Genomic DNA, 24,577 nt, shown 5'->3' with positions numbered 1-24,577 from the left:
TGGTGCCCCAGCACCAGGAAGTCTCCTTGGCTTGCCTGCAGCAGGGTCCACACGTTCTGGTGGTGGCACACAGCAGACTTCAGCTTCTGAACCAACTAGGAATTCGGAGCTACAGGTTTGCTTCTCCAGTCAGGCAGCCTGGAGCCAGGATAGAGCCCAAATCAGTCAGCTGAGAGCTGCCCTGCTGATGACAGCACCCACCTGTCATCAAGCCAGCAGAGCCAGCTTCCAACTCCTCCACCCTGCTCCCATCCAGAGATGGGAGTGTGTAGACCTCTAAATTGCAGCATATTTGGATCAAGATGTAGGATCCTTTGCCTACAGGGGAAACTGCCCCCCAGAGTTTGGGAAGGGCCATACATCCTGCTTCAGGCCATGAGTTGACCTGCTGGGCATCAGGAGGAAACATTCCTGTGGGGCAGGTTTTCCCAGAACTGCCTCCTCTGGGGGTTTCTGGCCCACTCCTGCCCTCAGCACCTGGCACTGCCTCCTGGCACAAATACAGAATGGCCTGGATGCACCCAGGTCTGATGCTTCTTGGCTGTGGCTCTGCTCTAGAGATGATTTAGCAGTGCCCTTGTCAACTCCAGCATCAGCAGTGGACAAAAAGACCAGATACATGCTGCAGATACATGCTGCACCAGACCAGATACTCTGCTGGCCCCCACTGAGATGCTCAGCAAGGTGTTTGCAGCCACAGAGACTCAGCTGAGTGGTCTTATGGCTTGAGCCTACGAGGTTCTTCAGGGTGCCGGCTGTACAGCAGCAGCTTCAGCTGAAGATTTGGTTCTGCATTCCCATCTGAAGGGTGGGCTCTTCATGACTTATGCAGGTTTCCCCAGCCCCTTGTACAGTTGCAAGTGGCATGTAAAAATGCATGTAAACTGTGTGAGGGAACCTGCAGCATAGACCAGACATACTCCTGCCTGCTTTGCAGTGAGAGTCAATCTCCCCTCATGGTAGTGAACAGGGCTGTGCTGTGTGGCAGGTAACCCCCCCATGAATGGGGACAGGCAGGAAATGATGCCAGGGGAAGTTTCTGCAGATAAATAGTGACTGATGCTGGCAGAGAGACAAGGCACGGGCAAGACATCCAAAGTGTGGCACTGTCCTTGGTATTCACCACAACCCTCTTGGTATTTGCCATGAGATCACCAGGTAACTTCTCTTTCAACTTGCTTTGCGGGCAGGGAGAAGCATATGGTATCTCCAGGTTGGAATAGTGAGAATCCAAATCCTACAGACCTACAGCAAGTGTCTCGCTCCCTTTGGGTCTTTAGGAAATCCCAGTGGTGCAGAGATCAGTCTCCTGGTCTGTCTCTTGCCACAGGATCTGCAGAGTGGGGCTGTCCCAGCTCACTGCTGTAACCCAGCCAGTCCCACCATCACCAGCCCCTCAGCCAAAGGGCCAAAGGTTCCTGCTTGAGTAAAATGGTGCAGCAAGGGTTCAAAATTTCAGAAGGCCTCAAGGCTTTTCTGGCTGCAATCAGGAGAGTGGGATAGGTCTATGCTTGAGGCAGCCCTCCTACACCTATCCACCACACAGGGACAACCCCCAGCAGAAGGATAGGCACAAGGTATCAGACTGCTCCCTCTGAACAGATGGGAATTTTGCTGCTCATTGTGGTGGGAGCAGGATCAGCCCCATCTCTGCAAACGCCAACCCTGGGGTGGGAGCCAGGCTGAAGAAATGGAGGAGCAGCACCCTGAATGTGGGGGGAAGGGTGATACGACTGCCCCAACAGAACCCCTGCCCCTCCTACCCATGTCCTCAGCCATGAGTGGAAGACAATGCGGGCCTCCATGGCCATGGCAATGCAGCAATGCAGGGACTGGCTTCCCCTTCCTGCAGCTGGTTAAAGGGCCAGAGGTTGTGCCTATTGCACCTGGCATTGGTGGCCTTGATTCCTGCAGACCCAGGACTGGACCCCCCCCCCCCCCCCCCCCGCACACACACACACACCCTAATGCTCTGTTTGCTGAGGGCACAAAACCAGAGGTTCAAGAAGAGAAATGAGGGGTCTTTAAGGAATGGCTGTCCTGGATCCATCACAGCTGTTGTTCTTCCTCCAACAGCAGCCAGCGCCTGGCCAACCGACTGCAGGCGTTTAACACTGTCTGGAGGCCAACAGCAAGGGGGCTGGAACCTGCAGTGTGTAGAACCAGGGCAGCACATTCCCCTCCCTCTCAATAGAGGCCTCAACCCTATGCCTGGATCAGGCCTTTTCTTCAGAAGCTTAAAGGCTCATCTCCCATCAAGACCACTGACACTGAGACCCAAGGGCTGGAGTGCTGAAAGTCTGAGACACTCAAAACCAAGCAAAGTCTGAGGCACCCAAAACCAAGTTTCCCCTCCAGACATAGGAGGAGGAGGATCCTCATTCCTGCAGGGTGTTTTACAGTATCTGGCAGAGTAGTAAGGGCTGGGTGATGATGTGGGTGCTACGGTGTATGGTTGACAGCCCAGAGGTTGCAAGTTTGAGGCCACAGCAGATGTGCTCATGGTGTGGCAATGTCAGATTGCAATGAATCTGTGGATTCTGCTAAATACCTTCTCACAAGGACATGAAAAGGGAAAGAGAGGTGAAGCATGTTTATCCTTTTGCTCCAAGATAAAATCCTAGTGCATCAAGACTTGCTGAGACTAGGGAAAAAAGGTACCACTTTAATTAGCTTGGTGGAGCTGTGCCCATGCACACATCCAGTGCAGACACACTGCACCAACACTATCTGTGAGGAATATTAGGGCAAGCCCAGCTTTTCGCAGATGAAGGCTCCTCTCTCCTCTGCCCCAAATGCAATGCAGCCCCTTACATTCTTGCAAGAAAGGTGTCCCAGATCACAGCCACCTGCCCATTGCTTTGTGCTGCTGCCAATGGTGGTGTGTGGTATAGGGCAATGCAGAGTCAGGCCACTGGGCCTGATTGCAGCAGTGCAAGAAAGCTCGCCCAGAGTACCCCAAAGAGGCACACTTTGGATTTTGAAAGAAGCCAATACAAGTATTTCTTATTCATTGAAAGCTGGGTCTGCAAAGGGTTACGCTCAAGAAGCAATCGAGGAGGAGAGAAGTAGATAAGTCCTGCTTGCGTGAACAGTCAGGGCCTGGATTTTGTATTTACCTTTCTCCATGTGCATGCATGGGTGTGTGTGTGTGTGTGTGTGTGTGTGTGTGTGTGTGTGTGTGTGTGTGTGTGTGTGTGTGTGTGTGGAGGAGGGGGCCACTTCCTAAGCCCAGCGGAGGAATGAATCACAAGCAGAATATCAGGTGAGTCATTCATGAACTGTTCCCAAGGACTTGCCGAATTGAACGTCAGACCGCTCCAGATGAGTGGAATAATTTAACCCCACGCAATGCAGATATTGCCGAAGAAACTGAGAGAAGGGGGAGAAATAAAAAGCCTAGGGAAGAAAAAAATAACCCGCTCCCATTTCCCCCCTCCCTCCCGCCCCCAGCTCCCCGGCATGCGTACAACCAGCCCTTCATGCACGCACCCAAGAGGGCTGGATAAGCCACCCTGGGAGCCATCTCCCCTCAGCCCCAGGGAGCACAGATGTCAGCCTGTACTCTCTGTCCAGCCCTGCACCTGTGAGTCAGAGAGGCAAGGGAGGGGCGCAGGAGCAGTGTCTGCCGCAGTTTGAGGTGGGCAAAGGGATGGGGGTTGGCTCTCGGACACTGAGGAGGAGAGATGAGGCTCCTGCCTGTTGGGGAGGTAACAGGGAGGGCTGGATATTCCCCTGGGCTGTAGGGGGCTGGGACGGGCTGAAAAATGCTGCTGTAACAAGCAGGCATTAAAAACCATAGACCCATTCTACTGTGCCCACCCCCAGTATCACTTGCCCTGGCCAATGGCCATCCAAGCAGTCACTACTATGGTGGGGGGCAGGAACTAAGCTCCACATGAGGACTTCAGAAGGGCAGGCGCAGTTTAAGGGTTTCATCCTTTTCTGTCTGCAAGGGGTCAGGTGGCCTGGGTCCAGCACATCTATCAGAACCCAGGGCTCTGAGAAGAGACTCTGGTCAGCAGCCTTGCTCCTCCAGAAATGGAGAGCTCGCTGCCCGAAGGGCAAACCTGCCTGTCCAGGGGAGAGAGCTGCCTTGAGGGTCAGACCAGAGAACAAGCTCAACAGGGACTTAGGCCCATCCCAAGCTCCCCCTTCTGTTCTGAGCACTAGCCACACTTCTCCAGCACAAACACGGAGCAGTGCAGGCATCTGGCAAAATGCAGTCAGAGACCCAAGACCTCCCCTAAGCATCCTAGCCCCCTTACAGAGTGCACGACTGGGAGGTAGCCAGATATCTAGTGCTGGGGGGAAGGGCCAAGGCAAAGAGGAAGACAACCAACGAAATAAATCCCAGGCGTGGGGGGGAAGTGCTTTCCTAGCCAGGGCTTTTGTTGTGCCTTCCTGGGAGGGCTCCAGGGCCCTGTCATTTCAAAGGTTTGAGTGAACAAGGGAATCTGCAGGCCAAGGGGGTACTTTGCCACATTCCTGGGCTGCAAAGCAAATGTCAGACTGTATGACTGTCCTTCACCTTGGGTGGCCACTCTATTCATAAGCCCCAGAGGCCCTCTTTGGTTGTTTATCTCAACACCACCCCAGCACAGTAGGACAAGGCTAGCCCCACAAACTGTAGTCCAGGGGGGCCACGTGATCTGTCTAAGGTCATGGGGATGGGGGGAGAGGAGGGGAGCAGAGCTGGACACTGGACCCAGATTGCTCAAGTGTGTCCTAACCATTGAACCTTCCTGCCTTATTGCTCAGGCAAATATTCCATGGGCTGAGAGTAGGGAATATGCAGCAAGGCTAGGAATTTGGTTCAAAGGAAACTATAGGAGTTAGGAGTCTGCATCAACTTGAGAGCCAACAGAAGTCAAGTACCTAACTCTCTTGGGTACTTTTACAAGCAACCTCTGAACACTGGAGTTGAACAGCTTAGGAGTAGGATATGTGGAGCACGTATACAGTACGCTAGGTGCTCCAGACAGATGGGCACCAACCAGAGCAGAGGCTGGGCTGACTGGGGAACCAGAGTGTCAGTCACACAAAAGGAGATGAGCAGAGCTGGGTGGTCTTGGAACAGAATGGGAGCTCAGAGAGGGTCTCATTGCCTAGTATAAACAGAACAAGGGGCACACACCAGACAGGGAGAAGAGCTAGTGAAGGCAAAGAATGATGTTGATCCAAGAAGAAATAGGATAAATGGAGGCTGGAGTCAGAAGGAAGTTTCTGCCCAGTGGAGCTGTAGTAGCCCCTGATCGGCACTGGTGGGAGACCACAACCCCAACAGTGCCCAGTCACTTTGTAAAGGGGGTTCTCTGCTGCAGTGCCTATCATAGCAGGATCCAGCCAACCTGCCATCCCACAGCACTGACAGCATTTCCAACATGCTGAGTCCCACGCTCCACCCAGCTGCTCCAGTGAAAAGCAGCTCCACAGAAAGTGACCTTTGCGATTAGTCAACTCTGAGGAGGGAGAAATGTATTTAATTTTGAATAATGGAAGAAACAGGAAGGTGTTTCAGAGTTTCCCCTTCTCCTTCTATTTCCAAATGACGTCGTTTTGCCACAGCAAGAAATTATAAGGGCTCGAGCGCTGCTGGAAGAAGTGACAGGGAGCGGATTTTTGTTCCTGGCCCTGCAGCAGGAAAGGATTACAGGTAGAACACAGAAACCTCACATTGCTGGGATCGAGGGAGCAGAAAGAGCTGGAGGGAAAGTGCTTTGGCATTCAGCTGGGAGGAGGATGACATCAGCACGCTGACTGGGGCAGGACCCACCACTATAGCCAGTAGGCACCTTGCTTTTAGCTGCCATAGGCTGAGCAGCCATCCCCGAGAGCCCCTTCCCATTGCTATCAGCCAGAGTCTTTCCATTTTCTTCAGTTGGGTTTGGATCAGGCTGATGTTACTGCCTTCCACTCTGGGGAGACTCCAGGGTCTGGTTCCCTGCTGACCTGCAGCCCTGTTGTGCCAGCCAAGATCCCTCTGCTTAGTACAGAGCCAGTCTAGGGCCCTTCACCTGGCACAGAGCCTGGGGTAGGGATAACTCAGGACTGGGCCAGGGAGGGACTGGAGCAAAGGAATGGGAGGCACAGCAGGACTGCACCCCTACAAAGCCCCACAGGGGAAACTGACTCAGTGGTGCCAATGAGAACAGCCCTAGCCTGTAGAGAGCCTTGCAGCCTCTGAATAAAAGGCATCAGCATAGTGCTGCTGACATCACTGGCCCAGTCCCAGTGGATGTCAACCCACTTAGCACTGAAGGGGCTGGACCTCACTCACTCATAGACCTGGCCTGGTCTTTCAAGATAAGCTGAACTCCAGCAGAACCATGGACAAACCTTTCCTAGACCAAGGGATAGAACTTCTTGAGGCCTGTGAAGACTAGATCATGGCTTTCTGTTTGCTGTAGACTGTGAACAAAGGAGAACCTTGTGTGTGCAGGGCAAGAAGGATAATTCGCCTGTGGTGTCTTGCAGGCAGGATTGCCAAAGCTCAGCATACACAGCTGGGACAAGGTCTGTGGTGGGCTCAGCACCCTACACTCACTCCTGGTACAGGACTCTGGAATATCTAGTCCCTAGCAGGGCTGAGCCTCCATTCTTTCCCCAGACGCAGGGGATCAATGCACAAGATCACACCAAGAGGAGTACAGCTGGCTGCCCTCCCATTTACAGCTGGATTGACCCCAGACTTGCAGGGAACAGATGGATGCAGCAATCCCATTCTTCTTCCACACATCTGTCTGAGGCCCGGGGTTTTGCCCCTTCCCAGAAATTGGGTGAGAAAGGGCAGACCCATGGCCAGACATAAGTACAATATATAGCACCTCAGATATTAAGATGAATATTATACAGATATTAGGATTGCCTATCCAGCACCTCTTCGTGAAGTGGGGAGCTCTAGGAAGAAGCACAGCTGCCTGTGTCAGTCCCTTCTCAGGGCTTCTCCATGGGTGATGTAGCCATGCACCATCCCTTCCTGAGCCAAAAGCCTCAGGTTAAGAAATTTGGTATTGGTTTTGATTATTTTTCTCCTTCCCACCCTCCCCACCATCTGTATTTTGCTAAAGGAGTTTGAACAAGAGGAGAAAAACTAACCTGTCCAAGTTGAATGGACCTGAGGTGTGGGTGACAGCCTGTTGTTAGCCTCATTTGTGTGAGACCTGTGGGTCCGACTTCAATAAAAAGCTTAAATGAAGGGGGGAAGGGGGAGAATGGGAAATCAAATAATTCCTTAATTTTCTTTGCTATTTAGCTCCGCATTTCACAGAACAGCGGGGAACAGCAGTGGCTGCCTTTTAAAGATGAGTGACTAACCCATTTTATGAATGCCTTTTCTTCAGCAAACAGCAAAAGCAATGAGTCGTCCTGAAGCCCAGCCAGATGCTTGTGACATTGTGTTTATTTATTCCCATCAGCCAGATCTGTGCCTTTCAATATCCTCTCACAAGACTCTGGCCTTGCTCTCTCCTGCTCACTTTGGCCTCCTTACCACAAACCCACAAGAAAAAGAAAGATGTCAGAGGGCAGCATCCCTTAGACATGGGTTCACCGCCAATCATGCTCACTGGCTGTTTGGAAGTCATCAAAGCAGCAACAGTTTGCTTTCAGCTCTTTTCTTTGCCACATCAGATCATAACTTGGCCCAAGCTGCATTGCCTTAACTCTCTGCAAACAGTCCCATATACTTATCTTATTGTTAATCAAAATGATGTTGCATGAGATAGTGAAACTGGGGTGTAGAGACTGTAAGACTGGGGATAGATGCTTTCCAAAGCCCCTAGACTTTAAAGCACAGTTCCATATTCTACAGCGACTTAGGCCATGTCCATATTACAAACATATCTCTATTTTTCTGCAATATATATATCTGTACCTCTAACAACTTGTCTTGTGACTGCTATGATTCACTCGACCTTCCAAAAACACACTTTTCATTCCATCATGAAAGAGCGCACACTAACTATAGATGCTTCCTCAGCCTGATGAAGGGTATTTATACCCAAATGTTTGCAAAGAAGAATTTTTCCAACTACTGGAGTTAGTCTAATAAAAGATATCAGATTTACTCAAAGAACCTTGTCTGCCTATGTCCTTAGACCAACACGGCTACAACCTATACCCCAAAAACACACTTCTACACTTTTTACTTTACCATCCGCTTGAAAACATCACTAATATGCAAAGGACTACTCCTGCCTCCCCCTTTCCGTCTCCCAAAACCCCCTCCTATTTGTTCAGTCCTTTCACTTAACATCATACTTGTCATCATCATCCTCATTGCTCTCTTTGGGGGGCTTGCCTCTGAAAAGTCCATGCCAGTCCCCTCTCTGCCATATGATGCCCGCCATCTCTTTCCTGTCCTTCTCTACCATGTTCCTGTAGTACCAGTACATCTCACTCAGGCCCACTCTAACACAGTCATAGACTGGGATGTTTGTGTGCCTGTTTGTGAGCAATTTCCTAGTCTTCCACAAGGTGCTTCTGAAGCAAGAGATGTATTGGTTGAAGTGAGCTGTTGGGGCCCCTTGCTGCTTAGTCAAGTGCCCGTACGTGCTCCAGGACACCAGCCGCAAGCATGCTGTGCTGTTGCAGGCAAGCCACCTCCTAAACCAGAAACAGTGTGCTGCATCCACATGGCAATGCTGGTGGGCTAGTTAGAAGTGAGCAACTAATTAGCACGCTAATTAGCCTGCTTGCAATGTCATGGAGACACTTCTATTTTTGGAGGCAGTGAAGCAGGCATGCGGGCACCACTCTGGAGGATGGAGAGTTTCCCATGTTGACATGGCTGCAGGTTTTCTAAGGCATTAAGTCCTAAGAGATGCAGATGGTTCCTTGTGGGACACCAAAAGGGCCAAGTTCCATCAAAATCAAGGCAAGTCAGGAGTCTTCTTAGCTTATACACTTCTGGAGATCATAGTGAGAGCTTCACACCATCTTTTGGCATCTACATATTTTGAAAATCTGGCACTGTAGCACTTGGAAGCCATAAGTCATACTCACTTGCAGTGAGATTTATGATAGCAGGGGCTCTTCATTTTAAGGGAGGTTTCCAGGCTCTTCCAGTAAAAGCGATGCAAATCTACATGGACACACACATAGGCTTATGTACACAGCAGGCTTATGTTTGTTTAGCAGCTGATCAGAAGAACTCACTTGTCATTGCCTAAAGCTAATGTAACGCAACGCTCTCTGGGATAGATGCAAGCATCCTCCCAATGAGTTTCCATAGAACTAAAATCATATAGATGTCAGCTGATGTGTGATTTCTAGGCACAGGTGAGGACTTAAGCACAATCTTAGAATCAAGCCTTGATGAGTCAGGGCTTGGTGCAGCAAGGGGGAATCCAGGGTACCAGCCACCAAAACTGGCAAAATGGGGTCTGACTCAACTCCCACTAAAGCCAATGGAAAGAATCAAACTGGTTTCTATGAGCTTATACATGCCAGACCTTGTCCCAACAGCTGAGAATGGTAGCTTCTGGTTGATGGAGTAGGACACACAGAGTCCAGGTATACTACCATTCCCTGCTTATCTCCAGACTGAAAATGACCGTGCTGTTATGAACACAAATGGATCTGAGGTTCAGACATGCTTGTTGTTCTCTGGGTGCTGAAGTGGCATGGCTCCACCATGCTCTTCTGTGGCCATTTACCTGGTACAAAGTGAACTACAAGCTGCTGCTACTGCAACCTTGAAGCATTTTGCAGTTGCTTCATGGTGGCATAAATGACTGCATGAGGGCAGGGCAGCAAGAGTCCAACCCACAAGCTCCGCTAAAGGCTTAAGCAGTTCAGGAAGGGAAACAGAGCCTTTCCCTGAGCCTGAGTCTGAATTCCAGCCTCCTGCTAGCACAGGAGTCCAAGACATGAGATAGCATGCGCTCTGCCTGCCTCGAGTATGGGGCATGATCCTTTTCCTGGAATCCCCTGGGCATATGCTAAGCAATAACTTATCTGCCATCACAGTGGCAGGTCATTGGCAGTGCCCTTGTCTCCTCCACTTATCACCTGTACTGCATTGCTGGGTGTTTGGGGCTTGGTCTCATAGGGTGCTTTGTGGTGCAGCATGTGTGAAGGGTTGCAGTGGACAATTTTGAGAACTCTTTGGAGAAGCAACTGCCCACAAATGTGGGGGACTGACTTTGAGAGGCCCCTTCCAGCACTAGGCTTCCACAGTACCCAACCAACTAGCAGAAGCCCTTAGCTTAGACAAGAAAACCAGAAAAAAATCAGCTTCTTGGAAGCCTAGTTTGTTTGCCTCTGGAGATGGTTTCATGCTGCTCTGCCAGTATGTTATGTCAGTAACGCCACAAAAGACTCACAGTGGAGACCCAGCCTTTGAGGACACCAGACTCAGGCTCAGAGGCCTTTCAGCATGTGTTTGAATGCAGCCCAGGAAAGTGCTGTTATCATCCAATTGCTCTCCAGTGACCAAGTTGCTGACTTAGTCCTGTTCTCAATGGTCAGCCCCTCACCATGGTGACTACATCTGCAGCATAGTGGAAACTACAGACCTTTGGAGACTTAACACCCCATGGGATGTGCCCTGTTTATACCCTTGCTGTCTGTACCAGGATACCACAGCTCTCCTTAGGTGCAGCAGCTTTAGACCCCAAAGGGCAGGGAGAGAAGACAGTGGCAGGTGTTCATAGGCTGATCCCAGGAAAGGAAGTGAAGTGCTGTATTCTCAAAGCACAAGCCCCAATCCATCACCACTTGAGGACATGAGACCACAGGCTTATAGTTTCATAGCAGCTAGGGTCAGGAGGGACCTGAACATATCATCTAGCCTGACCCCCTGCCACAGGCAGGGATGAATGCTGGGTTCACAAGACCCCAGACAGGTGATCATCCAATCTCCTCTTGAATTTGCCCAAGGTAGGAGCAAAGACCACTTCCCTGGGATGATGGTTCCAGATTTTGGCCACCCTAACTGTAAAATATTGCCTCCTGGTCTCTAACCTAAACCTATTCTCCATCAGCTTATTACCATTGTTCCTTGTCACCCCAGGTGGTGCTGGGGAGAAAAGGGCTCTTCCTATTTGCTGATGATCTCCCCTGATGAGTTTGTAGGCAGTCACCAGGTCCCCCCTCAGCCTCCTCTTGTGCAGGCTGAACAGGTTCAGGTCCCTCAGTCTCTCGTCATAGGGCCTGTCCTGCTGCCCTCTCACCAAGCAGGTAGCCCTCCTCTGAATTCTCTCCAGGCTGGCCGCATCCTTTTTAAAGTGCGGCGCCCAGTACTGGACGCAGTACTCCAATTGCAGCCTGACCAAAGTCGCATAGAGGGGGAGTATCACCTCTCTGGACTGTCTTGAGATGCACCTTTGGATGCATGACAAGGTATGGCTGGCCTTGCTGGCTGCGGTCTGGAATTGGCGGCTCACGTTCACCTTGGAGTCAATAATGACTCCGAGATCCCTTTCCACCTCTGTGCTTTCAAGAGGGGAACTCCCCAGCCTGTATGTATACTGTGGATTCCTTCTCCCATGGTGCAGCACCCTGCATTTATCTACGTTGAACCCCATCCTATTCTCATCTACCCACTTTTGTAGTCTGTTTAAATCTAGTTGCAGCTTCTCTCTCCCTTCAAGTATGCCCACCTCGTCCCATATCTTAGTGTCATCAGTTGTAGTGGAGTGCCTGTGAGTAGGGTGGCCATCATAAAGGACATTCCGGTTTTCTCCTACTCTGTCCTCTGTCCTCTATTGCTACAAAACCCGATGCCTTTATGTTCTCTATTTTTCTCTTGAAGAGACAATGGTCTCTTGAAGAGAAAAATAGAGAACATAAAGGCATCGGGTTTTGTATCAATAGAGGATAGAGGACAACCAGACTGTCCTCTATGATGGCCACCCTACCTGTGAGTGATAAAGGCCCCAACTGAGATGGGCACATGGCATGCTTGGACTGGTGTAATCAATCTTTATGCTGATATAAAAGAGAGAGCAAGCAGACACATGACACAGCCTTATACCAGCACAAAATTACTCTAGGAAAGTGTGGTAAAATTACACAGGTATAAGTTAAGACTTGTATATCCACAGCTGCACCCAGGTAGCCATTTGTTATAGACCATTGTCTTGCCCCACCTAGACAGCCTTTTCTCCCACTACTCCATTCTCCAAGCCTTCATAGGGAACACCTGACTATCCCCAGCTGAGCTGGCTGATTGCACACAGCTTGTACCAGCTAAGGGCTGGTCACCCCATCACAAGGGTCCTGGGCCCTGTGTACCATGGGAGTGAGTGCCTTCTGAATTGCTAAGATGGAAATAGGGGTGTGGAGGGATATCCAGGGTGCATGGAAGTGAATTATCCAAGATGACAAACACAGGAGTACTAGGAATCACATTCCAACCTCCTCAGATCCAGGTCAGTGTCCTGCACACCAGATCCACTGATTCTCACACTGCTGGACCCGGATACTGGCTATGGTGAGTCGCAATCCCCATAAGGCCCTGGCACCAGGCAGCAGGAAACCTTGCTCTTTGTCTGCATGTGTTTTTGTCCAAACTGATCAGAAGACAGAAAACAGCCCTTTGGCTACAAAAGTGAGCTTAAACTGCTGCTCCTGAGGTGCTACCCACCACCAGCCCTTCCCTCTGTCATGCGTGAGCTGCAGTCTCCCTCTAGAGGTAAAATCTAGGCCTGGCGCCTAGATGGTGTCTATTTTTGTAGGGTTATTTATAGACTCCCTGCTTAGCCAGCATCAGCTTGTCACAGCTGGAAAGCAAAAGTGCATTTGGGCATGGAAGAGCCAGGCCATCCCCACCCCTACCACTGCACATACTCAGCACCCATCCAGGAAAGGGCAAGGAGGCTGCAACACAGACAAGCCACTCAAATACAGCAATGCAAAAACAATGCGGAGCATCCCAGCCATCCACATGTCCCATCCTACAGTGAAACTCTCTCTCATAGATTCATAAATTGTAAGGCTGGAAGGGACCTCAGAAAATCATCAGGTCCAGCCTCCTGCACAAAGCAGAAAAGACAACTGGGGTCAAGTGACCCCAGCAAGGTGACCATCCAGTCTCCTCTTGAAGATTTCCAGAGTAGGCAATTGCATCACCTTTGGAAGAAACTTATTCCATAATCTGGACACTCTAACTGTGAAGAAGTTTTTCCTTATGTTGAGCCTGAAACGGTCTTCCAGGAGTTTGTGGTCATTACTCCTGTTTTTTCCCCAAGGGTGTCCTAGTTGTTCACCGAGCATTTGATGTACTCCCCTGATGTAGTGGTAAACTGCTACCATGTCCCCTCTCAACCTTCTCTTTTCCAGGCTGAAGAGGCCTGGGTCCCTCAGCCTTTCTTCGTATGGCTTGCCACGCAAGTCTCTGATCATACGGGCAGCCCTTATCTGGACTCTCCCAAGCTTTACCATGTCCTTGTTAAAGTGCAGCACCCAGAACTGATCTGCTGGACAAAAAGAGTGTTCCCAGGTGTTGGTCCCACAGCTTCATCCCTGGGGTATAATCCAGGAGGTATGATCCAAGGTGATACTTCCCCTCTATCAGGTGCTGGTCAGACCGCAGTTGGAGTACTGTGTGCAATTCTGGGTGCCGCACTTCAAAAGGGATGTGGATAACCTGGAGAGGGTCCAGAGAAGGGCCACTCGTATGGTTAAGGGCCTGCAGACCAAGCCCTATGAGGAGAGACTAGAGAAACTGGACCTTTTCAGCCTCCGCAAGAGAAGGTTGAGAGGCGACCTTGTAGCTGCCTTTAAGTTCCTCACGGGGGCACAGAAGGGAATTACAAGAAATAATGACCACAAGCTAGCAGAGAGCAGATTTAGATTGGTCATCTAGACCCAGCACTCTTTCCTGCCTATGCAGGGGATCAGACTCGATGATCTATTGAGGTCCCTTCCGACCCTAACATCTACAAATCTGTAAGGCTGTAAATCAGTCCCAGTGGAGTAGCAGCAGTTCAGCCCGCCCAAACCTAAGTGTTTCAGCAGAACTTATGAAGGTGCCTGGCACCCACCACCAGGCCCTGAATGCCAAGGTGCCCAAGGATCCTTTTAGGCACCTACCTAGGGCCCAGACATCCAGGACTCTTAAGCTGTGAGCATCACAACAGAGCTCCTTCCCAAAACCATCTGTCCTCACAGCCGTGGGGTGGGGGTTCCCAACCCCAGCCTAAAGGGGCAGGACAGCTAGCAGAGGCCATGCAGGGTGGTGAGCTCTCCTGGAAAAGCCTGGCCACGGGTGTCAGGCCAGAAAGGCCCATGCATGCAAGGAGTTCACTCAGAGCACTTGAAAGCAGCCCCTGCTAGGCGGGAAGTAGGCTCTCGCCTGGCCTGGGGCAAAGGTGGCAACTGCCCCGCTCAGTAGGGGCAACAGGCAGGAAGAACAGGCAAGCCCTTGTAGGATACCAGGGAGGAGGCTGCAACCCTAGAGCACTACATCACGAAAACCACCCTACCTACGACTCCCTGGGCGTCCCCTTTAAGGCAAGTAGCGTGCACGTGTCCACCGGACAAAAATTCCTTAAAGGGGAGGTGCTGCCCTAACTAGGGCCTAACAAGACCAGCCGGAAAGGCGCCCTATCCCCGCCTCGCCCCTAGCAGAACCCCCGTGGCCACGGGTTCGGGTCCCCGCTGCGGCATAGGGGCCGGGGCCTGCCAGGCCGCGGCACATGGCGGGGGGGGACGCCGCACTGCTGCCATGGTAAGTCCCCCGGGGGGGAGCCGGAGTGCAGGGGGCCGGGCGCGGGGCGGTGCTGGGACTGACGTCTCCCCCTGCCCCCAGGCCCGCCGCCGCCAGCCGCTCTTCACCCTGGACGGGGACTTCGAGGACGAGGTGAGGAGCCGGGGCCGGAGCAACGCCCCCCGGCCCCTACCCCGCCCGCCAGCCGGCCCCTCGGGCCCGCCATGCCTCCTTCGCTGGCCCCCAACGGGCGCCAAGCGCCGGCGCCCGGGGAGCCCCAGAGCCAGCCTGCCTGCAGGATGCCGGCGCGGTCCCAGACCTGGCCACGGCTGTAACAGCCCCCGGCGCGGCGGCGCGGCTCGGGGCGCGCTGGGAACGTCTTGGCTCCAGGGGCCTCTCTGTGTTCAAAGGGCCGGCCGAGCCACCCCAGTGGAGCGTCCCAGGTTGGGGGGTGGCTGACCTTTCGCGGTGCTTCTTGTGCTCTTGCAGGACTTGCTGTCAGCGGTGGAGGATGCAGAGAGCCAGTTCTCTACTCCGGCCCCTGTGAAAAATACAAGATGCCTGAGGCCCCTCTCCTCTGGGGCAAGGGCTGCCGGCGGCATGCTGCCACCAGCCCAGGAGCACCCTTCCTCTGCAAGCCCCAGCTCTTCGAGCATGCTGTCCCCAGGCTTTGGGCTGCAGAACCTCCCCACGCTGAGAGCTGGGCTTGACGGCTCCTCTGGGAAAACAGCTTGCCTGAGACCTCTCTCGGCAAAGAATGACCAAACTGTGGCTCCTTCAGCCATGGGCTTCAGGGATCCAAAGGCACAGGTGTCCCTGGGGCTGGCAGCACAGGCCCAGCACAGATCTGGGTCCAGCTTGGCCGGGGGCTGTGCCCCAAGCCACAGCTCCATCGCAGGGTTCAGATCTGTGCAGGGAAGGCCAGCCACATGTCCGGTCCAGGAAGCTGCCACCGAGGAGGAGCTGGACAGTGAGCTGCTCCTGGCAGCCTGTATGCAGCTGGACATGCCCAACTTGCAGCCAGATGCTGGGCCTGCCCTCACGGAGCAAGGGCAGCGAGGGATGCCCCTGCGGATGAACGCAAGGGATGAGAGCCTCCCAGGAGGGACTGTGCTCAAAAAGCTGAGGGTGGGAGATGAAACGGTAACTCCAGGCCGGGGCTGCTCAGCCCCTTTGCAGCATGATGGTGCCTGGGCCAGCCCGACAGAAGCAGGCAAGCCACAGAGTCCATCTCCTTTCCAGCAAGCAGATCTCTTGCTGAAGCTGAGGCCTAGCATGGCAGGTTCTTGCTCTGCTCAGTCTGATCCAGCAGCTCTAGCAAACTGGCGGGCAAATGCAGTCTCACAAGGCAGCACTGGTGTAGGTGGGTCCTGGGATACCATTTCTATTCCCAGGGGCCAGATACCAAGGCCTTTTCAGGCATCTCTTGGTCAGTCAGGAATGCCTGCAGTAAGGGCTCCACATGTTGCTTCCCCCAGTAGTAGGCATCCAAGGCCACCAGCACCACAGATGCCAAATCACAGCTGTTCCACGCCCAGATTTCCTGGCAGCGGTTGGCAGCCACGCACAAGGGTCCCAAATAGCCCACAACCCTTGATGGCTTGCATACAGTCCCCAGCTACCACGCCACGGACTCCCTGTTCTGGTGCTGCCACTGCAGGGACCTTACAGACCCCAGTGGTCACCAATCACCTTGTGCAGCTGGTGACGGCAGCCAGCAAGACACCCAAGGCCACTCCCCGCTCCACTCTGCGAGCAAAAACCCGCTGCTTCCCAGGACCAGCAGGAATTCTGCCTCGCCAGGTGAGCTGCGTTGTGGGGTAGGAGCGAGGGTGTTGCTGAAGGGAAGTCTAGCTGGAGAATCCTCACAGTAGGTGAGAGGAAGGAGTCCAGCATGACCCAGATGCCAGCTGGTATATGCAGGGATGGCATTTAGAAACTGCATCTCCCTACTTAGAAGCAAGGGTCTTCAATGGCTCTTGGCTGTGCTGGTCATGGAATTGCTTTTGTGAGTTGACTGCCGTAGGAATGTATATAATCACAGCTGTGTTGCTCCCTCCCCCTTTTTCTAACAACCAAACTTGGCCCTGGGGTGACCTGATGACCTTTAAGTGAAATGATCCTGGAGTCAGCTGGGGTGAGGGTTTGACTGGCTTGATATGGGGAACAGCTGTAAAACCAGGACTCTGGCTCAGACCTGGGTCCTGTTTCTTCTGAACCTTTGGGTTTGATGTTTGGCACAGCTCCAGAAGCAAGTTATTTCTAACGCCTGTTGAGCTCTTATAAAACCCTGGGCATGCTCTGAGAGCTTGCAGGTGTGCACACCAGGAGATTATCTGCATGACCAAATGCCACTTGACATGCTCTTGAGCATTCAGGTTCATGAGCTGTCCCCTTCTGGTGCCCCCTGAGATGCTGATGAATCTCACCCTGTTTTGCTGTTCCATTCCCACTTGTTCCTTGTGATAGCCACAGGAACCTCCCTCTCATTAGGGAGCTTCCAGTTTACACTCTGGGCAAGAACTGTTATCTCAGTTGAGGGAGCCAGGCTCATGCTCTCCCATGACCTTAGGGCAGCCTGTGCCAGAGTCCAGCCCTGCCCTATCACTTGTTAAACAAGATTTATAGCTAGGCTTTTTTCCTTTTGGAGTGATTGCTTGCAAGGCCCCAGAGACCAACTAAGAGATGTAAAACCTGTTAATTGTTCTTGACAGCTTCCCCAGTGCAAGCTGTATGCTGCTCTTGGCAGGATTAGATGCTTGTAAATAATGTATGTGTCTTGCTTCCCCCCCCCCCCCCCCCCCCCTTAGCATGGTGGGAAAAATCTGGAGGAAATCCTGATTTCCACACCTCAGACTCCAGCTCATGGTGCACTGGCAAAGCTACAGACAGAGGTAATCCCCCTTTTCCCCCCACAACTTTGTGCCTCTAATAGGAGCAGCATTAAAGTCTGTCTCAATACCTCCAAGCTTTATGATGCTTCTTCTGGGTACCAACACCCTCTTTGGGTTGAATTCTGTCTTGGCAAAGCCAGTTGGGGATCCCAAAGCTTTGCTTTACATTCTGAATGCCCCAGGGGTCTAGGTGCTAGACACCTAGAGGATCCACAGGAACATAAGTCCTTCCAGTGCAGCCCTGGTGCCCTGTGTTTCTTGACACTTGGGTTCAGCAATCTAACGTTCTATCAAGTAAGGGGCATGTCAGGAAGCAGCTGATGTAATAGTTCCCTTATGTGCCCTCAACACCCAACTTGCAGTGCAGGTTCTATTTGTGTGAACTGTAAGGCCATAGTAAAAACTAAACATAACTCTGAATACTCCAGGAAATGCCCAATTCCCAGCAGTCAATAGAAGATGACTTTGGAAAAGGCCCCTGGATTGCCATGAAGACTGAATTAGGCTTGGATGAGAGAGACCCGTCCTGCTTCCTTCGGACATACAGCGTAGTCATGGTGCTCCGGAAGGTAAGAAGGGGCTGTTATGGGGGAGCAGAAAGAGGTTATCAGCTCCCCTGTGTTGTCTCTGCCTTTGTTTCCCCTGGCATTTTGCATACACTCTGTGCCCCCATATGGCTGGGTGGCTCATAGGAGAGGGCCAATTGTAGATCCAGGATCTGGTACTTTCACTGCTCACTCCCACATCTCTGCTGTACCTGCTAGGATATGTCTGAAGCAGCTGCAAGGGAGGAAGGTGCGTGATGTTTTGTGATGCCTCTTATTGGACTAGCTGTATAGTTGGGAAAGATGTTAGATGAGCCTTTGGGCCCAAAATGCCCTTCTGGTTTGGGAATGAAGCATGCATAACCTTGGCTAAAACCCAGGAAGATCTATTGATTTTTGTTTGTTTGTTTTTTGTTTTTTTTTGTTGTTGTTTTTTGTTTGTTTTAAACCCTTTATGAAAATGAGTGGTTACTAGAAAGGTGCAGTTAGCAGTATCATCCAACACAGCTTGCTGCTTGTTTTCCTCTGGATCAGTGGTTCTCAATCTTCTTGGAGTCAGGGCACCACTCCATAACTTTGAATTTGGCAGCACCCTGGTTGAGAACTCCTGTTGTGCTGCCTCAGCTTATCTCAATGGTTCTCAATTGGGGTGTAGCTGCTGTCACTGCTGCCAGGTAAAAATGCCCTGTGGAGCAGGGCCTGGGATGGGGTATGCATTCATGCCTGCAGTAGGGTTTTCTGATGAGCCTAAAGCAGGCAGGAGCTCTTGCATCAGCTGTGAGGCACACAGGACAGTTCCATCTGCCTGTTTCTGGGAGATATTGTGCAGGGTCAGATGGGAAAGAGCTGCAGCAAGAGCAGGTGCTCCTGCATGCTTTTGGCTTGTCAGATAGCCCTAATGCAGGTGGAAGTGGACATGTACCACAGCCCTTCCCGGTCCAGCTGTGCAGTTCCACCTGTCTGTAGTTGGCAGTGCATACACTGTAGCACCCCTGAAAACCATTGCTCCCCCACTTGAGAACCATTGCTCTGCACTGTCACAGCTACAGCACCACCATTAGGCAGGAAGGTGGCATTTTCCAGTTGTCATTTGAGTGCTGTGACATGAGATTGAGGTGAGCAAGCTTGATACACAGGTCTTGGCCACAAGAGCTTGGATTTCTTGTGACATCATCTTAGCCCAGCTGTTCAGTGTACAGGTCATTCATGGGTGTCATTCTCACAGCCACAACAGTGTCTCTGCTACCAGCCCTAGGAGTTAAGCCTTTGCTTTACAGTGTACAGTCCCACAAAGTGGGATCCCATCATTCCAAGACTACTCCCCACTGAGATGCTGTGGCAGAGGAAGATTCTCTCCCTGCATCAGATGGTGTTTTAAACTTGGTTATCAAAGAATAATCTGTTACAATGTGTGGGTGTCTATCATACAGGGGACAGCACTTCTATCTTCAGAGGAGTGTGTAGCAGATTTCCTAGGTGTGTGTCAATCAGGTGACTGCACTGGACTGACCACATTCAGATGTGCATAGGTGCTTCTGCCTGATCCATTCAGAACCCTATGCCTTGCAGGAACCATATATTCCTATATATAAAATGCACCCCTTGAAAGGAAAGGCATTGTGCACCCAAAAGCCTGAGTAACATCTCTCCCAGCTACACAGTTTTTTCAATAAAGGAGAGCACCAAAAAATCCTTGCCTCTCATTTAAAAGAAAAGAAAACTCTTGGGGGGAGAAAAATGTAATGTGTGATTGATTGGATGTAAGTCAGTTTTTATTACTATAATTTAAATTTAATTTTGTCTTGTGGCTTTAGGTATAACCATAGAATCATCAAAGAATAGTGCTGGTAGGGCCCCCAGGAGATCATCTAGGTCTGCCTGCTCCAAACAACATTAGCTCTAAACCAGCCCTACCCAGGGCTTGCATCAAGATGCAGCTTTTAATTTTAGACCTTTTTCTTGGGGATGGGGCACAAAAATGTCTTGTATCTGAGCATACCACCCAGCTGTCAGCTTAGCCAGCCACAGATGTGTATACTGGGACCTGTAGCTTCCTCTTACTGTCACTCATTGCTCTTGCCTTTAAATAAATGATCAGATCTTGCTATCTGTGGCTTTCTGGGCTCTTTATTCTTCTGCCTCTTTCAGAGGCTTTGGCCCCTTAATCTAATTAATACAGAGAAGCATCTGCAGACACACAAGTGAACAATTCTAGTGCTATCTTGCAGCTCTCTGGGCCAACTGGTAGAAACTGGGGGGAGAAGAAGGATTCAGAGAAATAATTTAGCTCTTGATCAGATTAATCAGAGGAGCCAGTTTGCCTAAGACTGAAGTAAGTGGAAGGCTCTTTGTCATTTGAATAGATGTAGGTTCTAGCCAGGCTGGAAATAAACTGGCTTATAAAAGAAACTACATGCAACAGGACAGTTTTGAAAGCTATGCTACCATTCCTATATGCCCTGGTACAGGTAAACGTATACATAGGGTTGGTGTGGCCTGGCCCAGTGGTATTTTGTTTTCTCAGCCTGAAGCTACTTGGATTTATTCCCAGAAGGAGCTGTCCCAGCCCTTGAGTACAGACTCTCTACACTGTTCTGCTCTCTTCCTGCTACCTGGCAGGAACAGCTAGGTCAGTGAGGGAGGCAGTACTGCCTCCCTGTAATGGCAAACATGGGTCAGATGCATCCTTGTTAGACTCCCAGGGCATTACCACAAGACTGGAGTATCAATCAGCAAGGGCTCCAAAAATTCCCCTATGGTCTGAAACATTGGTTACAACTTGTGTTATGGTAACATCCACGGACCCCAGGTTGGTGGGCACTGAATAGGCACATTGTCTGTCTGTGCCCCAGGGAGTTTCCATTCTAGCTAGATAAGGCAAAGGGGGCATCCTCCCCACTCTATTATAGAGTCCTAGGACTCTGGCAGGAAGTGTGTGGCAGAGCCAGGAGGTGAATCTAATTTCGGGCCCTTACTCTGCTGAGCCTGCACTTCCTCTACTTAGGACATGCTACAGCCACTAGTTCTCCATGTTTCTGTCTATACAGGCAGCACTGAAGCAGCTCCCGAAGAACAAGGTCTCCAGTATGGCTGTACTGATCAAATCCCTGTCACGCAGCAACGTTGATGCTGGTGCAGTGTTCAAAGACCCCACTGGTAAGGGCAGGGGCCAGCACCTCTGGGCAGATGAGCAAAACCTGCAGACTGCTTGAGGCACAGCTACAAGCAGTTACCTGTGGATACCAAAGCCTAGTTTCCCAGCTGGAAATCCACATGGGGCCTGCCTGCCAGCTCTTCCCATGATCCTTCATGTTCCCTCTGGGTTCTACTTTCTGCATTGACCCATACAACTGAGACCCTCCTGTCTGCTGATCCCCATCAGCTCTTGGTTGTTCTGTGTGCTGCTGCAAGGACATGTCTGCCTCATGGTGGCAGCAGCAGCGTCCCTGAGCATGCTCCCAGCCTGGAAGGATGGGAGCTGGAGGAGGTTGCTCTAGGGGTGCCCCCTGCAGTCACTCTTGAAACCTCATTTTCCAGCTGGAAGTGACTAGAGAAGCTTCACTGCCTAGTTTCCAGGCTGACCCAGTGGGAATGGGCAGGTGTGGCCTACTCCGGGATGTTATTGCTGGGACATGCTGGGGGTGCAATGTGCACTTTAGCTAGTAGTGGCCTGTGCCTGGTACTTCCAAAGGCATCTAAAGTCCTTTCTCTTAGCTCCTAATTTTCCTGTGTGTGTGCATGTGCACAAGAGAATTTTTTCCCAACTCCTGTTGCAGTTGGTAGATGCTCCTCAAACCTGAGGTTAGCCAGCCCTATATCTTAGCACATGACTAGATTATTGCAGCAAGCCCTGCACAGCTCTTTTCTCTGCCTGGCTGGCTGTGACCTCTTGCAGCCTCTCCATGCTGCATGGAGAAAGACTTGGTACTTGGGCATCAGACACCAAGCTGATCCCCTAGGTTCTACCTGCTGGGGCTAGCACAGGACTGATCCTGGTGGGAGAGCCCCTGAATCTGACTGGCTATTGGGATGGAAACAGTGAGATAAGGTACAGCAAGCAAAATGGTTCTGCAGCCTGAGCCTTTGTCCTCTCCCTTGTCAGGCCTGATCACCTATTCATTCCCTTCCTGATCGCTCATCCCTGTGTTCTCTTAGAGGCTTCCCCAGTTGGTTGGTGTGGCCTAGGTGTAGTGACACAAGGCACTGTTACAGCCAGTCCACTGCTTGGCCCAACCTTGGTCTTTCTCTGAGTGCCCCAATGGCTAATGGATCCTCTGTGCTGCCTGCAGGAGAGATGCAGGGGACGGTGCACCGCCTGCTGCTGGAGGAGAGGTCGAGTGAGCTGAAGGCCGGTGCAGTGCTTCTCCTGAAGCAGGTACAGAGCTATGGGGGGGGCCCAATGTTGGTATTGAGGGCATCTGCTGTAGAGATTTCCTCCTCAAAAAAGCCAGTCACTATGGCAATAAAGGTGCTTTCTGGGTTCCTGTTCTGGGGAGTAGGTCTAACAAAGAGCCTGTTGCTCCCCCGCTTGGAAGTGAGAGGCATGTGCAAGTTCAGCCATCTCTTGCTGCCCTGGTACCCTGAGAGGAAGGATAGGAGGGGACAGGGTGTCTTGGTGCTGCTTTTTCCCCAGTGAAATGCCCTGTGGACAATGACAAGTTGTTCTCCACCCTTCCATCTCTGTTTAGAGGCCAAAGACTAAATAAGCCGTGGACTGAACTCTCCAACCTCACTGGCTGGGATGGCAGGGAAGTCATTTCATGAGCCCCACTGTGCCTGGTCTCTGGATCAGGGCTTCTGCAGTGTTGCCAGTTGCTTCTCACAGAGGCTTCTGAAATCTGTGAAGCATTGTGCAAGCACTAATTCTTCTTCTCATGGCCTCTGCCCATTTCTGCTCCCATGGGCTGGGCCAATGGCAGAGACAAAAGAGCCCTGGTAACACGGGATATGGCTGTCTGCTGCTGTAGGTAGGGGTGTTCTCTCCATCCCACCGCAACCACTACCTCAATGTGACGCCCAACAACCTGGTGAAGATCTATCCACTAGAACTGGGGGAGAAGAGCCCTTCTCAGCTGTCGCAGGAGCCCAAGGACAAGAGAGGGGGGCCAGTGCCGGCATCCTCAGAGGTACAGTGTAGCTTTGTTGTACAGCAGGTGGGGTAGCTACTGGAGTGGGTGGTAACAGTTCCTGCAAATGCATAGAAGTGTTATGCTCAGAACCCGAGTACGGCTTGGAGCTGAGCTGTGATCCAGCTAGGTGGAGGGGCAGGTTTGCTGGCTGGGGAAGAACAAGATGATCCAGGGGCTTAGTGTTAGGATGGGGAAGACATGCTGAAGTGGGACACCAGGAAATGGGAAGACTGGCCTGATTCTGTGTTTCTGACTGCAAAGAAAGGGAGAGTTCCCTGAAGCTCAACTACCTGGCATTTTTGTAGGGCCAAAGTCTACCTGAATTCCAGCCAGAGCCTTCAGCTGCTGTCCCAGGGACTGTCCCTGGCACTAGGGCCACATGGAGCTCCAGCATGGATGGAGGCTGGAGCATGCAACAGTTGCCAGGGGGGTTTCCATCATGTCTGGAAAGTTGTGGAGCTGGCAGACGGGGGTCAACTGGACCTGCTGAAGAGGAGCCCTGCGGGTCTGAGGTCTGCGAGATGGGTAAGGCTGGTTCTGCCACTGAAGTTATGGGTCAACTCTCCAGGGGAGCCTAGCTCACTGGGTACCAGTTGGGGGCAGAGGTCCCTTGAGCTTGGTTCCAGGGGTAGGTGCTGGAAAAACTCGTCCCACATTCTGACAAGGCCTGAGGCCTTGCCCTGCTCCCATCACATGTGGATCTCGCCTTGCAGTCTGGGTACAGAACTCCTAGCACTTTTCTGCTCTCTGTGTCTGTCTTCACTGAATGCATCTTAATAATCAGGAGACAGGTCCATGCACTCAAAAACCCAGCTCCTGGGTTGAAAGGGCTAATCTTTCAGTGAGGTGGCTGCATGGTTGAGAGAACAGGGGCAGGTGAAATGGATGTAAGCCTCTAACCTCCCCATGCTCTGTGCAGATGACCTGGATGGGCTCTTGGGAGAGCTGCCGGAGGACTTCTTCTCCATGTCCACCATGGAGAGCAACAGGTGACCCCTGTGCAGCAGCAGTGTACAAGACAGACAGCTGGTTGGGTGTCCAGCCCACAGTAGGAACTGGCCTGAACTGGAGTGGAGCAGATCAAGGGCACTGACCTGGGAGGTGGCTCTCAGGCCTTTGGCCTGTCCTTTTTTGGGTTTCCTTTTCCATGTTTTGCATTCTGTCCTGCATCTGTGCTGCTAGCAAGAGCCCTGGACTGACATGAAGTGATGGCAGCTTGTTATCCTCACGCTCACTCTGCAGGGCAATGGCAGCATTCCTTGCTGTCCTGTAATGCTCACTGCCCCCTGTAGTTGGCTTCTGCATTAAATGTACCTTGTGACACTACTATGGTCTTCCTCTCCTGCCACTGCT

At 51.7% G+C, this 24,577-nt stretch overlaps 1 protein-coding gene across 2 annotated transcripts; it reads left to right on the top strand.

Annotated features, from left to right (window-relative positions):
• Positions 1-14,513: 14,513 nt before the first annotated feature.
• HROB (homologous recombination factor with OB-fold) lies at positions 14,514-24,550 on the top strand. 2 transcript variants are annotated; one of them, XM_014609239.3, is made up of 10 exons: positions 14,514-14,677; positions 14,759-14,809; positions 15,146-16,459; positions 17,467-17,550; positions 17,979-18,119; positions 21,143-21,251; positions 22,385-22,470; positions 23,063-23,221; positions 23,530-23,749; positions 24,144-24,550. In XM_014609239.3, the coding sequence occupies exons 1-10, from the start codon at positions 14,675-14,677 to the stop codon at positions 24,215-24,217; spliced, it is 2,241 nt and encodes a 746-aa protein (XP_014464725.1). In that variant the 5' UTR covers positions 14,514-14,674; the 3' UTR covers positions 24,218-24,550. The 2 variants fall into 2 exon arrangements, with proteins under 2 accessions (XP_014464725.1, XP_059582861.1); XM_059726878.1 differs by lacking the exon at positions 14,759-14,809 and having other exon boundaries at positions 14,517-14,677.
• The last annotated feature ends 27 nt before the right edge of the window (positions 24,551-24,577 follow it).

The sequence above is a fragment of the Alligator mississippiensis genome, chromosome 4 (genome assembly GCF_030867095.1).
Source record: "Alligator mississippiensis isolate rAllMis1 chromosome 4, rAllMis1, whole genome shotgun sequence".
NCBI classification, from domain to species: domain Eukaryota; kingdom Metazoa; phylum Chordata; order Crocodylia; family Alligatoridae; genus Alligator; species Alligator mississippiensis.
The sequence above is the reverse complement of the archived record's forward strand: the minus strand, read 5'-3'. Positions and strand labels throughout refer to the sequence as shown.